This window comes from Ursus arctos, unplaced genomic scaffold (genome assembly GCF_023065955.2).
Source record: "Ursus arctos isolate Adak ecotype North America unplaced genomic scaffold, UrsArc2.0 scaffold_26, whole genome shotgun sequence".
Taxonomy (NCBI): domain Eukaryota; kingdom Metazoa; phylum Chordata; class Mammalia; order Carnivora; family Ursidae; genus Ursus; species Ursus arctos.
The window spans coordinates 30,573,817-30,591,618 of record NW_026622941.1 but is presented as its reverse complement, the minus strand read 5'-3'; the positions used below and the strand labels follow the sequence as shown (position 1 = coordinate 30,591,618).

General features: G+C 33.7%; 1 protein-coding gene across 2 annotated transcripts in view; it reads left to right on the top strand.

Annotated features, from left to right (window-relative positions):
- Positions 1-17,802, top strand: part of CPNE8 (copine 8) — a 211,950-nt gene that overhangs the window by 102,273 nt on the left and 91,875 nt on the right. For both annotated transcript variants that reach the window (XM_026502116.4, XM_044385555.3), the window contains 4 exons: positions 5,008-5,071; positions 11,479-11,582; positions 16,239-16,343; positions 17,672-17,713. In XM_026502116.4, coding sequence (XP_026357901.1) covers positions 5,008-5,071; positions 11,479-11,582; positions 16,239-16,343; positions 17,672-17,713 — 315 coding nt within the window. The remainder of the gene's footprint in view (positions 1-5,007; positions 5,072-11,478; positions 11,583-16,238; positions 16,344-17,671; positions 17,714-17,802) is intronic.

The window sequence follows — 17,802 nt, the reverse complement described above, 5'->3', positions numbered from 1 at the left end:
GTGCTTTTTATCATTTTCTCCCCCACCTTCTTCCCTCTCTTCCCTGTCTTCCACGTTCTAGTTCTGAGAGTAAGTTGGAGACATTGTTGGAGACATTGTGTCCCCTTCCTCTAAATTCTTGAGTGTGTATTTCTTAATAAGGAGTTGATGGAAACTTCACAGTGATATGGTGATGTTATCTAATCCATACTCCATATTAAAATTTCAACAATTGTCCCAATAATATCCATTGTAGCTGTTTTCCCCCAGTCTAAAATTTAGTTGAAAATCATACATTGAATTGAGTTGTCCTGATTTTAGTGTCTTTTAACCTAGAACAGTTCCTAGCCTGTCTTTTCATTAACATCTTACGTTATCAATGTACACTTGTCACAACTGGTAAACCGACATTGATACATTACAGTTAACTGTCTCCAGACTTTATTTGAATTTTAGTCTTGTTTTTTCCACTAATGTTCCTTTTCTGTGACACAGTTCAATTCAGGATACCACATTGCATTTAGTCATCCTGGGGATCTTTTATTTCATGACAATTTCTTAGTCTTTCATGTTTGAGATGACTTTGACAGTTTTGGGAAGTATTAGCCGATATTTTGTAGAATGCCCCTCAATTTGGGATTGTTTTCTAATGGTTTTCTCATGATTAGATTGGAGTTGTAGGTTTGGAGGGAAAGGCCACAAAGGTGAGACACCCTTATTACATTATATCAGCAGTACATGATCTCAACATGACTTACTGCTGGTGATGTTAACTGTAATAACTGGCCAGGGTAGTGTTTGCCAGGTTAAAATGGTCAACATAATGTACACATATCCTGTTGTAGTGTGGTGAGTTTTTTGTATGTTTTGGAGCTGTAATGTTAGATGCATAGAGTTTGAAATTAGTCTATCTTCCTAATGAAACTTTTGTTAATTAATAAGAACTATTGTTAGCAGTCTTTTTAAATTTAAAATCTATATGTTTGCTATTAATGTAAGTCCACTGGTTTTCATTGGGTTTCATTTTTTTCCCCTTAGTATAACTTTGCATTCTTTTCTTTTGAACTTTCTAAATCCTTAATTTTTGATGTTTATTGTAAATAGCTCATGGATGAATTTTATTTTTTTATACAAAGTGACAATATGATTTTAATCTGGAACATTTATTTCATTATGATGTGCTTTAGTAACTATCCCTCTAGATTTATTTCCATTGCCTCGGTAGTGCTTTTTATCTGCTTCACCCCTTTTTCCTTTAGTTTCTTTTGAATTGGTTGTATTTTTAAAACACTATTCCACAATTCTCCTTTTCTAAACTTCAGGTTATAAAGTCCCTTAAAAATTGTACTGTTGTGGAAGTTTTTACAAATATTTACTTAATTTATCAAATTCTATTTACTTAAAAGTGTCTTTTACTTTCTTCCTGAACAAAGAACATCAGAAGATTTAACTTAAATTCTCACTCTCCTGATGAATTCTATCTTTTGTACTTGTTATTTAGTTTTTTAACATTTGCATTCTTTTTTTATAGTCAGTATTTATTAAGATTTCTTTATCTTTTACCACTTCCTTTATTGTTTCTTCTTTTATTGCAGACTTCCCATTTGTGATCCTTCTCCTCCAGTTTCAAGTCCTTTAGAAATGCCTCAAGCAAGGGTGGTTGTCTATACATTCACTCAGTTCTTCCTTGTTTAACAGTATTTGTGGCTCATGATTGCTCTTTAAAAAGATGTACAGTTTTATATTCCTAGGGTGGCAGGTACTTTCTTTTAAACCACTGAGGATATTTTCACCTGTCGTTCAATTTTAATATTGCTTGAGTAGTCAGCCCCAGTTTGATACTCACATTCCTGTAGGCCACGTGCCTTTTCTGTCTGGCTCTTTTGAACATATGCCCTTCACGTGTTTTGCTGTGTCCGTCTCCTGTGTATGGGTATACATTTACTTTTTTTAATGCTGCTTGGGATTCATTGGACATTTTAAATCTGGAAATTGATTTTTTTCATCAGTTCTAGAGGTTTCCTAGCCATTCTCTCTTCAAATATTCTATCTCCTCTATTTAATCTTTCTTCCTTTTGCTGGACTTCTAATTAGATGTGTACTAAAACTCTTACCTTTGTTCTCCACGTCTGTAAACCTCTTTATGATAGTTTCCATGTCTGCCTCTCTATGCTGCATTGGGGATCATTTCTTTACAGTTATCTGTCAGCTCACTAATTCTTCTGCTGTGTCTAATCTGTGGTTAAATCCGTTCACTGAGTTTTATTATTATAATTATTTCCAGAATTTCCAGATTTGTTCTCCAAATATTTTTGATTATTTTTGTAATCCTTTGCTAGTTACTCATGTTTCGATTCTTCTCTTTAAATTTTAGGTATGTTATACATGCTTACATTTTGTATGTTGTGCATCATATTTCTAGTATTCTAAGTCTGTGTTTGATCCTGTAGTCTGCTGTTTCTGGAGACTCTAATACATGGTACACTTTTCCTTCAGTGTTTTGTGATACTTTGAAATGAACACATATGTATTTTTAAAGCTTTAAAGTAAGAATCTTTTGAGATGTAGTTTGAAGGCAAGCTCTTCAGAAAGGTTTGACATTTCCCAGATACCTGTGATCACTGCAATTAAACTGAATTCTTGCTTTGAAGTTATTTATAACTACCCAGGTAGTAAAAATCAAGGCAGCAAAACTGGTTGAGGTCTGAATGATTAAAGACTTTCTTTGCTCTTTTATTCATCAGCAAGTTTTAAGGCAAGGATTTGCTTTGTAGGTGCCTCCAAAGTGAATGTTTGTATCTATTTCATGCTACAATCAGGCAACAGAGTCATTGTGATCCAAGCTTTATGTTGTGTATTAGTCACTTATTGAATTCTCCACCTTGGGAGTCTCTCCCTCCCCCCCCCCCTTTTTTTTTGTCTCTTGTTTTTATGTCCTGAGGAGCCATCAAAAACAAGCCCAAGATCAAATTCTGCAGGGTCAGCCCTGTTTGTCTTTCTGGTTTTCTATCTTCACCTTCAGACTGGTCCTTACATCTCTTGCCCAGTAATCAGAGCGTATTTTATAAAGACTTTTTTGGTAAATTTTATTCAGCATTTTAAAGTATTTTCAGATACATGTTCAGTCAGGGTGTATAGTTTGTCATAACATTGAAAATGTAAATCTTGAGATTCACAAATAGAAAGAAGAAAAAAGGTACATCTAGATTAGAAAAATAACCAATTAAGATTGCTGCAAGGATGTTAAAACTGATGTGTATAATATTCCAAGGGAAAACGTGTAAGGATAAATTACTTGATCTTTTAGTCATAAAGACCTGGAGAAAATGGAAGATCCTGACATGTACAGTTACCCTAATGAGGAGCAAAGATAAAGAGAAAACAAAATTTTGTGATAGGCAGCTTCTTGCATAAGTTTTGAGATGACATTGTTAGCTCAAGACCCAGTGGTGCTCTTCAGAAAAAGATATTAGAACAGAAAGAAAGAAAGGAAAGAGGAGTTTTACAATAATTTTACATTGATATATCTGTAGCTCAGATATTTTAATGTTTCATTCTTTTACTGTCTTCCCAGTCAAGAATTAAAGAGCCCAGTTCCTTTACCCATGGAGAACAGGGGATTATGTATCTGATGCATACATGTTGGCATAGATTGTCAGAGATGAGTTCTGTTCTTGAGGACAAACAAATTTGTTGGGCTCTAATTCCACAACTTGTGGTTCCCAGTTTGAACAGAAGAGTCTGTGAACTATGACTTGTAATGGGACAAAAGAAGCATGAAGTATACCGTGAGAGCATTAGGATTATTCTTTAGAGGATGCTCCTGGGCTTGTCTCCGTATTCCCTCATGTAAGGCAGTGAACCATGTGCAAGAAACCTTGCATTTTCCTGGTGGACTTCGCTCTTGGTGTCAGTTGGAAGCTATATGAGCATAAATATACCAGACACATGTAAAAAGAAAAGTGTGTGGGAGTTTTACTTTAATTTTTTTTTTTTTTTTTTGCTTATGTGTTACATATTTTCATTATATTTGGAGCACCTGCCATGTGTAGACATTTATGTCTATGTCATGAATTTTACAGCGGTTATAGTTAACTTGAAAAAAGAAAGGGAAAAATATGTGATTGTAACAACTTAGGGGTAATTAAATGCTAAACTTGTAGTACTGACCTTAGGTGCCATAGGAATGCAGAGAAGGTTGAACTTTGTATGAGGATGAAGTTTCCTGGAACAAATGGAACTTTATCTGGGGATATGGAGGGTTTGAGGTGAAATAGGGAACAGTTAGTGTGCTGAGGTATATCAGGGCGTGGGAATGGCCACAAAGAAGAAATAAGCCCAAACAAGTATCCATGTTGATGAAAGGAGAAAGAACTATTGAAAACTAAGATTAAGAATAGGTTCTTTTTTTAAAAAAAAAAAAAAGATTTTACTTATTTATTCGACAGAGATAGAGACAGTGAGAGAGGGAACACAAGCAGGGGGAGTGGGAGTGGGAGAAGCAGGCTTCCCGCTGAGCAGGGAGCCTGATGCGGGTCTCAATCCCAGGACCCTGGGATCACGACCAGAGCCAAAGGGAAACGCCTAATGACTGAGCCACCCAGGCGCCCCAGGAATAGGTTCTAATCATGTAATAGAAATCTTAGAGCCCATGGGAGAAAATTTTATTGTATTGTAGATATTATAAAATATTATATATATATTATATATGGTAATATTATATATGTTATATTATAGATATTTTATAATATTTTATATATTACATATGGTAGACAATATGAAGCTCTTGACAGTTCTTGGGCAGAGGTCTGACATGTTGAAAGTGATCAAAGTTTAACTTCATTAGGAAATGTGGATCCATAGGATAAACTCAAGGTTGAAACTAGGAATATATTTTTTTAGGAAAGAGCCCACCAGTTGGTAGTATGCTCTTTATTTGGTTCCATAAAAATGAAATATATAAAATTAGCTTACATTATAAATATTCATATAAATTATTAATGTATATAAATATATTTTTTGTTCTAGAGGAATTCCAGGAAGGAAATGTGGTACGATCATACTTACAGCAGAGGAATTAAACTGTTGTAGGGTAAGTAAATATTTCTTTGGTTTAAAAGTAATACCAATACTTCTTTGAAAAGATATTTCTGAAACTATACTTAAATGATTAATTTTTGAGTAATTCTGGCAAAAAAAATAATTAAGACTACCTTATATAATTCCCTAATCTATAAAAGATCATTTTAGATCATCATTTTAGATAGTTAGAGAGACTACATTTATAGTCCAAAAAGGATACCAATTATTTTAACAGCCTTTTTAAGGAATAAAAATTATAAAAATAAAACCTAATGTCAGTATTATTTAGGAGGGGGCATTAATACTAGGAATTATCTGTTGTACCCATCAGTTAAGTTCTTGCAAAAATTTTGAAGGTTTTTGTGTGATTTTCTAGGAATATTTCTAGTCACTTGACTTTAGTCCTTTTGCCTAGCATACTTGTTTTTTCCATAATTCTAATTGAGTTAATTCAGGATTTATATAAGCTCCCATCTTTTGTTAGCTTGGGAAGCTCATGTTTGAGGAAAAGACCAGCTACCACTCCAGCTAGGATTATGATGACATCGAGTGCATACTCAATATTTTTAGAAAGCTATTTTTAGTTGTGATTTGCTGATGTAGCCATTGACTCATGTTCAATGATTTTACTGTCGTCAAGAACGAGGTGATGGCTATGACACTCCGCTCTAAAAGTAATGATAGCTCTCGGAATCGGAAGTCGATATTGTCTATTTAATATAGCCCAGCGGATCCCTGGGGATTGTTATTTCTAGGAGGAAAAAAAAGAAGTTTTCCCTGGGTTAAATCTCTAGGGCTCTGTATTTTCAACTTCTGCTTTATGATTTTGGGAACAGAAGTTCCCAAAGAATACTAAAAACTTAATGCTTTGACATTGGCTATAGTTTTCATATAGAGAACTAGTGTTTATTATCTGAGTAAGTAACTTTAATCTCTGGAGTCTTTTCTTTAAAGATGAGTCCTATGGCTTTCTCTATATAATATATTTCTGAGACAATATGGGCAGAAATCCGTGTGATACTACTTGGAAACTGGGATTTCGGTGGGGTGAGGGGTGGTCGGTGAGATAACAAAAGGAAAGTATACTAACAGCGTCGTGGAGATGATGAAACAAAAATATTAGAATTTAAGTAGTTAAGGGGATGCCTGGGTAGCGCAGTCGTTAGGCATCTGCCTTCGGCTCAGGGCGTGATCCCGCCGTTCTGGGATCGAGTCCCACATCGGGCTACTCTGCTGGGAGCCTGCTTCTTCCTCTCCCACTCCCCCTGCTTGTGTTCCCTCTCTCGCTGGCTATCTCTGTCAAATAAATAAATAAAAAATCTTAAAAAAAAAAAAAAAGAATTTAAGTAGTTAAAATACATTTAAATTAGGGCCCTTTTCTTCTTCCTCCATTGTTTATGCACCTGTGGGCAGGTCTGGCCACCACAGTCTCAGTTTTCTCCTGTGTAAAATGCCCAGAACCTACTTATAGTTAGAGTGCCGTTAAACAGAGTTGAGTTCTGGATTTGCTATGAATTTGTTCTTTGTCTTATCAAATCACTTGACCCTTCTGTTCTACTTTCCATATTTGCAGGGGGGAGAAAAAAAAACAGACATCTGAACTAGTCACTAGAATATTTTTAAAAATTCTCCCAGCTAGACAATTATCATATGGTTTCACTCATTTATGGAACATAAGAAATAGCAGAAAGATTGGTAGGAGAAGGAAGGGAAGACTGAAGGGGGGGTAAACAGAAGGGGGAATGAACCATGAGAGACTATGGACTCTGGGAAACAAACTGAGGGCTTCAGAGGGGAAGGGGGTGGGGGACTGGGATAGGCCAGTGATGGGTATTAAGGAGGGCATGTATTGCATGGTGCACTGGGTGTTATACGCAAATAATGAATCATGGAACACTACATCAAAAAGTAAGGATATACTGTATGGCGACTAACATAACATAATAAAAAATTATTATATAAAAAAAAATTCTCCCAGCTCTGATAATTAACCACCATAACATTAAATCTGAAAATATAATGGATATGAAAGCATTTTATGTATACTAAGAATACATTACAAAAAGTACAACACAGTACATAAATATTACCTACCATCTTTTTTTTGTTAAAATGGCACAATGATTTCTTAGAATTATGTCATCTAATCATCTTTTATAGTTCTTGTCTCTAAATTTATATATGTGTATATAATATGTGCTTTATATAGTGAGGGAGGGAAGAGAAAAAGAAGTTCAAGGCCAATAAGATACATGTTCTTTGTTCTTTGTATTGACATTAACACGTTATTTTATCAGAATCTTGACATTTAGGTGATTTTGTGTAAATATGCCAATGTACACATTATTTTTAGTTCTATTTCAAAATAGAACCAAGATACCAAGGGCATAGATTGAGTATGGCCAGGTTGCATCTTAAATGTCTTCCACTTTGAATTCTGTTGTTTTGCTTAGAAGAACAGGAAAGAACAGAAATGTTTTCATGCAAATGAAGTAGAATCTATTACTTACTAATTAAGAGGCATTTTTACACTCTTTATACTGCTAAAGCTTTTAGAATATTTGGAATTATCTTTTAATAAGTAAACATATTTATAATACTTAACACTTATAGATCTAATATTTTAAAACTGTTGCTTAAATATTGATCTAACTTATGTATATTATGTTCTGATTCTTAGCAACAACCTTATTGATAATCAGCGTCATTAAGATGTATAAACCTTGAAATAATATTACTATGCTAGTATAGTAGAAGAAACAAATATATTCAAAGCAATGTTCATAGTTACTTCGGAAGAGACAGTGCCTTTAAATGCACATTTAAGGGTATCTTGAAAATATCAGGCATTGTCACTTAGAATCTTGAATTGAAGTAATTTTACTTCACATTTGACATCATACAAATTGATGGGGTTTTTCCCTTTAAAACACATTGTTATTAACTTGAGCATAAGCTTTGGAATCAGGACACCTAAATTTCAGTCTTGTCTCTTTCAGTATTCAGCTGACTAAGGTTATAGTCTTGGAGCTTTAATTTCTGCATTTGTAAAATGCTGGAAGTCTTAGTATGTTCCCCAGATCATTACTTTGCAGAATGAAAAAGGTGTGGCGTTGGAGAAATGTGTAAATTATAAATTTATACAAATACTTATTTTTAGTGTGATAATTTTAGTTATCTCAACCTAGTTTATTTCAAATGCAACTTTTGTAATATATCTAGTCAAATGCCAGCATAAAAATTAATTTAATTTTGAAGTTATATTGGTATTGTTTGTTCACTCAATATTTTAAAAGTAGCTTGAGATTATCCACAGCTAGTATTTTTCTTTCTGAGTAATTGATTGATTGATTCCATAATATTCACAAAACATACAAAGTGCTAGTCCCTGAAATGGATGCTTAGAATACAATGGTGAGAAAAAACAGCAACAAACATCCCTGGCCTTTCGTTAACGAACAAATAGTTTGTGGGAAAGACAGACATTAATTAGACGACTGTGCAGATAAATATGTCATGATATATACTAAGTGATCAAATATAAGAGAGTATAATGGAGAATCCAATTTATACTGAAAGGAGGGGGTCACTGCAGACCTCTTTGAGAAAGTAACATTTAAGCTTAACCCTAAGGAATGGTTTGCCAGTTAAATGAAAGACTTCCAGTAGAATGCACAGCTTGCATAAGGTTGTGAAGAGGGAAGGAATTGTGTCTGGTGTGTGGTGGCAAAGGGCTAGGACCGCGGGATAATTGAGACAAAACTTTGCAGGATGAAGGTGAAAAAGGCTGTTCAGAGCCCATTTGGTGCTGAGCTTTGTAGACCATGTTAACGAGTCTGTGTTTATCCTAAATACAAGAGGAAGCCTAGAAGCACTTTAAATTATGAAAAATATTATTTCTTTTATGTTTTGAGAACATTATGGTGTCTGCTGAATGGAAAATGGGTTGAATGGTTGCGAGAGGAGGAGGAGGAGAAAGAAATACATGCTACTCTGCATGCCCCCGGGAGAGAGGAGGTTGGTGTAGACTAAGGGGACACCAGTGTAGCCAGAGTGAAGATTTGAGAAAGGTCTTAGAGGTGGAATGGTACGACTTGGTTTAGATATAGGGCCAAGAAAAGAAAGGAGTCAAGGACTGCTTCCTTGAGCACGTTGGGTGGATGATGAATCACTAACTGAGCTGGGAAAATTGCAAGAGAAGCAAGTTGGGTTTGAATTAGTTGGAAGCACCTGTGAAACATTCCAGTGGATTTCTATCATAGCAAGTTTGTTATACTGGTGTGGAGTATTGAAGAAAATTCTTAAAATTTTCTCAGGTGGCATTAAGCACAAGAGATTAAAAAAACCCAACTTGGCATTAATGATGCTTATGTATTTCTAAAAGTAAGTAAATGCTTGTCTTTCCCCTGCAGAAATTAGATTTCATTTGTGCTTGATACAGATGGAATCCCTGCTAAGTTACTAACTTGGATAATTGCAAAAAATATTTCCCCTAGGTTTATATAATTTAGTACATTGAAAGCAATCTTTATTTTTTATTTTTAATCAATTACTTGTTTTGCAAGTATTAAGGAAAGTAATTTGAAAAATTACAACTTGGTATTATGTTTACCAGTGATGAAAATTTGTTTTAATAACATTTAATTTCTGTGAAGATTTATTCACAATCAATTTGAAATATGTACATTTCAATAATCTATTATGTACTTTGAATATATCAGAATGTTTTTTGGTAGTTTGTGTTTTGGTCCAGGTGCTTTGGGAAAATGTCTTACAGGAGTGATTTTTTTTTTTTCCCCTTAGCAGTTACAAGGTTCTTGTCCTGTGTTCTTAGGAAACCATTCTTTCTCAAGGCCATTTTAATATATGTGAAGGTCAAAGGACATTCAAACCAAACCAAAACAAAGAAATCAAAACTAATCCTTCTCTCTCAGTTTTGCTCTGATTTTATAGTTTGATTGGTAGGGTGATTCTCACTGCTTCCTTAAAGAATAGTATAGAAATTTTGGTCTTTCAGCCTCAAATTTGAAAAGTGATCATGGCTGTAAAGTTTGAGGTGATAGTGGTGTCCACATTTTTCTTGCCTCTGTTCTTTTAATTTTCTTTAAAATGTATGTTGGCCGCTATGCTTGTTCAGAAAGTGAAGTCTGTAGTGAGTGTTCTCTGGCAGAAGTTACATCTGTGCTGAACACAAAAGTAAAATGACACTATACCAGTGCTTTGAAAACCAGAAATCTAGAGCTGTGAACTTCTCCAAGGGCAGAGATGTCTTCTTCATCTCTCTATTCCCAGATTCTAGCCTGAGTATTGCTTCAGAAATGTTTGCTAAATAAGTATATGAATGAATGAATGAATGAATGAATGAATGAAAAAGAAAGATAGTGTTCTCTTGCATAGTGTTCCAGAAATGCTAAAAAGAGATAATGAAAATTTTAGTTGGGCGTTTAAGTGCTGCTGGACTCTGCAAAATAAAAAGGGGTGAATAAGAGAGTGACTTTTTAGTCATTCTTGACAGTTTCACCAAATAGCATTTAAAACTGCAACCTCTTGATTGAATCTGAAATACTTTGACCGCCATCTCTTTCCAAAATTGTTAGCATCTTCTTTCAGTTTAAAAAACAAATAAATCCAAAATACTGATTTTAATTGTTAAATTACTGTATATTTCCTACTTTTTAAAGGTGCTCATCCTATGTAATTGAATAATGCTTAACTTCTTTAATTTATGATAACTCCAACTTGTTTGCTTATAAGCCAAACTCTGTAGTAATGAATAAAAATGATGGGTTTGGCATAATAAGTAACATCCAAACACATAATTACACTACAGATAAGCATGAAAGTGCTTTACTTTTCTTGAAGCCCAATATAGTAGGAATTATTGTTAAGACTTTGTGATGCACTTGTGTATAATTAATAAGGAACCCCTTTCCCCCCAGAATTGCAAACTGTGTGGTCAGTCTGGATCTGTCTTGTACCTTATCTAATGAGCAAAGGTATCTTAACATCTAATACATGATAGATATGCAATAGATGCTTAGTAATTATTCCTGGAGAAATTAAAAAACCGTTATGTTATAAAAATGTGTACTTGAATAACTGAAGATAGGAATGAAGATCTTGTTTTATATAATATTGAATACCTATAGTCATCTACTTAATCTTACTTTTCCAGGGAGAAATGTTAGAGGTTTTAAAAAAAGTAATAGTTCTGTGACTAGAACAAAAACTTCCAGAGTCAATTTTCCAGTCTCGCACTCCTTTAAAAAGTAATTTTATGTTGCCTGGGATTCTTGCACACTTGGCCATTTGCATTAAAATGGTAAATTTGTTTTCTTGTCAAGTCTTGCTTGTGATCTGCAGTTTCTAGTTATTTATAACCCAGGTTTTGAGATATTTCATTAATTTTGTTTGTAGGATGCTGTTCTGATGCAATTTTGTGCGAACAAATTGGACAAGAAGGACTTTTTTGGAAAATCAGATCCTTTTCTTGTATTTTATCGAAGTAATGAAGATGGCAGGTAGATTTATCTTTTATGCATTTTAACTCTATAGTAAAAATGGTACTTGAACTATTATTTTTTTCCTCAGGGAAGCTCAGTAAATTGTTGAACAGTAAAATATTTTGTTATTTTAAAAATTGATTTGATTTTTGCATCTCATTAATGATGTGTAATTTTATAAGCATTTTATATGTTTTGTATGACATTGAAAATGAATGATTTTCAGCTTCAAAGAAACATTTCCTCCGTACTTTCCCTAAAATTATAGTATTGTCTTAATAGGATGGAAGAATTATATTTTTGTGGAAATCTAAGATGCTAAAACTAATGTTTCTGGTTATAAAATTGAAGTCTTAAACCATTTTCTCACAGAAGGATTAGGATCTTATGGGTTGCTTTTATACTTCAGGGTTTGGGTTTTTTTTTTTTTTTTTGCCAATAATATTTTTCTAACATGCAGTAACATTTTTCATTATATTTTAATAATTTGAATGTTTTTAGCAGTCATGATTAGACTGGTTTCTCTGTGGTTTGAAATTATACCCATGAGTTATAAAGTGTAATTGAATATGTACGATTCTACCATTAAATATATTTTACTGTTTCTGTGATTCATACTGTGCTGTCAGTATCTGTGGGCATGTTTAGTGGTAAAATTGTGGGCCCAGGTTCTTGCCTAGGTTTAAAACATGACTGTGCTACTTAATAGCTGTGAGACCACAGGCAAGCTTTTTAACCCATATGAGACTCAGTTTCCTCATCTATAAAATGGGCTAATAATCGTAGCTACTTCACAGTGTTGTTGACAGTATTAAATGAGTCACAGCACAAAAAAACAGAAGCTTGCTTAATACGTAAAATGTAAATGTTAGCTGTTATTATTAATCTTAATGTATAAGTTTTCCTTTTTTGTTTTCCTTAACTGTATGCAGTTCATTTTAGATTAAAAATGAAGGGAAGAGAATAAAAAAAAAAACAAAAAACAAAAACCTGGCACTACTGCCACACTTACAAATGAAAATATACAGTTAATGTTATGTAATAAGTATATAAAATGTTACATAAAAATAGAAAGTTTGCTATTTAAAGTGAACACACTGGGCAGTATGAGATGATACTTTACTTACTGTGAGATCGTTGTTGTTGCAGCTCCTGGGCAAGTGTTGGTGATTATGTTATGATGTCATATTACTGCATTTTTCATACTTTCCTATCTTGGTGGTAAAAAATGTCAGAGTAGTGTTTGCATTGAACACTACTTTTACCCATGTGGAAAATATTGGACAACGAAGAAACTAGTCATTTGCCAGTCATTTCAAAGGTGGAGAAAAACTAAAGAATGGTTCAGGATTTTTGAGTCACAACGTTGTTGTCTTTTCCTGTCTGAACTACTTGTTTTCTGAATTTTCTATTTTTGTTCTTATTAGTCCTGTGTAAAGATTTGTTGTACAATTATAGAATTTCAGCCTCTCATACATTTAATACTACTGATGAGGATTATCTTAACGGAAATTTATTATGCTTGTAAAAATGGTAGTAATGTATTCATTAAATGAAATGTAAATATTAAGAGTACAGTTAATCAAAAAATCGCAAGTCATTTAAAAACAACTGTTGCTAAAATTTGGTGGATCTCATTTCAGAAAACTTTCCACTTATGTTTACACACAGAATACTAAATCGCCATCTACTCCAAATATATCTTTTAAAGCATATGTATTAGTGCATTTATATAGATTTATGTTTTGTTTTGATGAGTTTCAAATGAGTAAAAAGTGCTTTTACTCCTCACTTTTTAAGTGAAAATCTCTTTTTAACTGCAAAGATTTTGGCTTTATTTTTAATATTTATTTCAATATGAAGCTATTTCAAAAATTGCCTGTTGCCTCAGGTGTTTGAGGCTCCCTTTATAAGATAGAGTAAAACTTAGTTTTTACTAGAAGCATTAATAAAAATCCTTAACAATATATGATGATAAATTCTTATTTTCTTGCTGTCACATTTATTTAGTAACTTAAATTGTATTCATATGAATATTAATTTTCCCTTGGAATAGCTATTTTGGTTTTTTTTTGGCAAATGGCTTCATTTAAAGTACAATAAGGCTTCATTTAAAGTATTTTAATAAGGCTGTTTAATAAAAATATTTTTCTTATAATACTATTTGTAATATATATGCAGTTACATTTTTGCAGCAATAAATAAATAGCTCACTAAGGGGAACCACACTTTCTTAAGAGCAAAAGTTGCAAGTGTCAACGTATTTAATTATTATGGCTGGTGATACTAGGAATATAATAGATATTTTGATTTAACCATAAACAAAAAGGCCAAAAAGTCAACAGATTGTTTGTTGAACATGTTCGTTTGAAGATGGTCAGTTGGTTGCTCTATTATCTCCCTCTGTAACTACCCATGGATGCATGGATCTGGATATCATCTAGCTAACTAGCTAGCTGTATCTACCACCACACCAAAGGCTAGATATATATAAGAATAGGATTCAAGAGAAGAAGAGAAAGCTCCTTTGTAGATCTTTAAGAATGTATTGTATTATGAAGAGAGGCAGAAGCCTGTTTCTAAAACAAAGCAGTACAGTTGACCCTCGCACAAAAAGGGTTTAAACTCCACAGGTCCACTTATATGTGGATTTTTTTTTTTGATACAGTACTGTAAATGTATTTTCTCCTAAGATTTTTTAAAATAACATTTTCTTTTCTCTAGCTTACCTTATTGAGAGAATATAGTATATAATACATATAACAAACAAAAGAAGTGTTAGTCAACCGTTAATATTATCAGTAAAGCTTCCGGTCACAGTAGGCTATTAGTGGTTCAATTTGGGGAGAGTCAAAAGTTATGTGCAGATTTTTGACTGTGTGGTAGGTCCATGCCCCTAACCCCTGCATTATTCAAGGGTCGATTATATATGTAATTTTGTCCCCATGAATTTTTCATAACCATTTTTGTGTACTGTCTTTTCTGATTTCTTTCTGTTTGTTTCCTGCCTACTCCTCCCTTATCTCCTTTGTTCTTCGTCTGTTTCAGATATCTCCATGACCCCTTTTCGAGTCTGCTCAGTCTATCCTCAGTCTTTCTTTTTCATGGCTTTTGCCCCTAAATTGTTTTGGGCGAGTCAACTCTGAGAGCATTTGACCACAATATATTCTGATGAACTCTGTCAATTCAGTGGCAGGAGTTTGTTTAACTGGGCAAGGATACTACCAACGAGGGGGATGGCACTAATGACATAAGTCTTGTAATGAATACTTGATCCTTTTATGTTTCTCTTTGATCTCTTAATAGAAATAGACTCTTCTTGCCTGAGAGGAGGAAAATAAACGCAGAGGCTTTTCAAAATGAGAGTATTTTCTTATGGGGATTAGGTGCTGCATGTTCCCTACGGTGCTTACATAATATCTCAAGCTCATGACTGTTACTGGTGTCGCAGTGTTAGAACACTTCATTACTAAGGTCTTAGTGACAACTGGGTTTGGGTATCATTTTATAGCTCGTGAACTGCTGTGTGTATTTACATGAGGCAAGAATATTTCCGGGACCTGATCCATGTGTGGAAATTGAATGGTTTGGTGGAAACAATACTGGAATTTGAATCAGAACACCAACTTTAATGCTATATGGATTTTATCTCTTATTGTGTATTCTTTAGATCTATAGAGCCAACAGTTTAGATTAAAAAAAAGAACCATTAGCTAGGTATCTCACTATAAATTCATGATGTTTGTCTTAAATGGGGCCCTTGGGCCTCTCAAGGAATCCTACTTTTTTGCTTAGTCTACCAACTTTCCCCCCTCCCAGATACTTCAGCACTTCTGCCCACTTCCTTTACTGATGATCATGCTTCCTATTTCATAAGAAAATCAAAGCAATTGGAGAACTTTCTCATGATCCCATTACAGCATCTCTGGTACACTCTGCCTTCTTGGCAGTTCCTGCAGAATGACTGTCTGTGGTCCCAAGGCCAACTCCTCCACTGATGCCCTGGATCCCATCCACTTTCATCTACTTAAGGACATTGCTCCAGCCTTTCTCCCCTCTCTCTTATGCATCATAAATTGTTTCTTACCTGTTGGATCTTTATTAGCATACAACCTTGCTGTTATTTCTTCATCTCAGAGAGACAAATTGTAAAGTAACAAAAACCAGAAACCTTTCTATGGACTAATCTATCCCCTGAAGCTACCTCCAATTTCTCTTTACAGCTAAACTCAAATATATTCTCTTACACACTCTGTCTCTGTTTCTCTTCTCTGTCTTAAATCCATCCCAACCAGGTTTTTGTCCCCATCACTACAAGCTAATATTTTGGGGTACTGATGACCTTCATATTCTTAGCCAGAGATATTTTTCACTGTTTCAATATGTCCTCACAATTTTTATAGAGATTATTTACAAGGCAGCTTTAGAATTTATTGAATCTACAAAAGATTATTTTTCATAAACTTATTGCAAAATCTCATTGCTTTATATTGTAGTGAGCTTATCCTTAAAGTTCTAAAACTACAAATTTATTTTTACTAAGTCATATACCAGCCACAGGGAGATTGACAACATTTGTTCTACACAAAAAAGAAAGAGAAGAATTACTACTAAAGCAATATATCATAATCAAATTATGAAAATAACTGAAAACCTTTTCTTTTGTTTTTACAGTTTTACAATTTGTCATAAAACAGAAGTTGTCAAAAATACTTTAAATCCTGTATGGCAAGCATTCAAGATCTCAGTCAGAGCATTATGTAATGGTGATTATGACAGGTAAAATAAATGACGACTTTTCTGAGTGTTTTAAATATTTACTATAGACTTTGGATCTAATAATCAAAGCCAAATTTTTTGAAAATTATGGTGGCTTTTTTATCTATGTAAATGTTTATTTACCAGGCATAGATGATTTTTTCAGAAGTTTTTGAATAACTTCTTTTTTAATCCATGATGATTTGGGGAAGAGGGATAATTTGACTAAAGTTTGGTTAAACCAACTGATTTACCAAGACCAAAAATATACAAAGTGCTAAAAGTATATTAAATATTAGTTTGTTTTAACATATTATTCAAAAATTACTCTAGAATTTTCATTGCCTCAATGCTTTCATTTGGTGTTGTCTTTCTAGAGTGGAATAAGTAAATGTACAAGATACAAGACTATGGCTAGGTATATTATCAACTTTGATGCACTCTTGAAAATGGTATTTGGCATCACTGTTCTCGTGGTTGTTGAATCGTGAAAGTTCTGTAGATGTAAACAGGGAGATTAGGATGTTTTACAAATAGGAGGGTGAGGCCCTGAAGATGCACCCACAATATACCTAAAGATTTCTTAATGTCAACGTTTATTTTTTCTTTTCATATGAAACGGACTATGAGATTATAGTATAAAAGCCCTTACCCCCAAAGAAAAGCAAATAAATAGAAAGTAAAAATCCACTCTCTTTATTATTTTATTTATCTTGTGACTTGAATATTATAACAATGCAAATTTATTCTATTAACTGATATCATAGAAGGAAACTGTTGATTAGCTGCATGCCATTAAATTTACTTTAAAACTTAAGTTGACTGTCATTCTATTCATTTGGAAAGATCATAACTTTATTTAACTAAACTCATTCTTTGAGAAGGTGGTTCTTGTCTTGTGGCTTGTGAGTAGCATCACGTGGTTAACTTTGTAGAAATTCAAATTCTCAGGCCCCAGCTGAAACACACTGAACCAAGAGCTCTGGGCATGAAATCCAACACTTCACGTTTTGAGAAGCCCTGTGTGTGATTGTGATCCATGCTGAGATGGATCTCTCTTCTAGAGAAGCAGCTGCATACGTTCCCATTGAGAAGCTATGTCAGATTACACATGCTGCCCCCACGTACTTGCCCTACTCCCTTAAAAGAATCAATAAGATTTGAAAAACCGATTTTAAGATATCAATCAAAATATAGCAATAAAATCAGCAAAATCAACTTCAAACTCTTTTGTAAAAACCTACAAGCATACATTTCATCTAAGAAAATCTGTAGCTTATTTTTTAATTCTCAGTGATGTTTTTTAATCTTACTCAGTAACTTTATGTGTATGTTTCCCCCATGGACAGAACAATCAAAGTAGAGGTGTATGACTGGGATCGAGATGGGAGGTAAGACAATGGCTTTTATTCTTGCTTTTGAAACAATATGCTTGAAGAAGTATACTGAAATGAACACATTTTTAAATTTTATTCTTCAG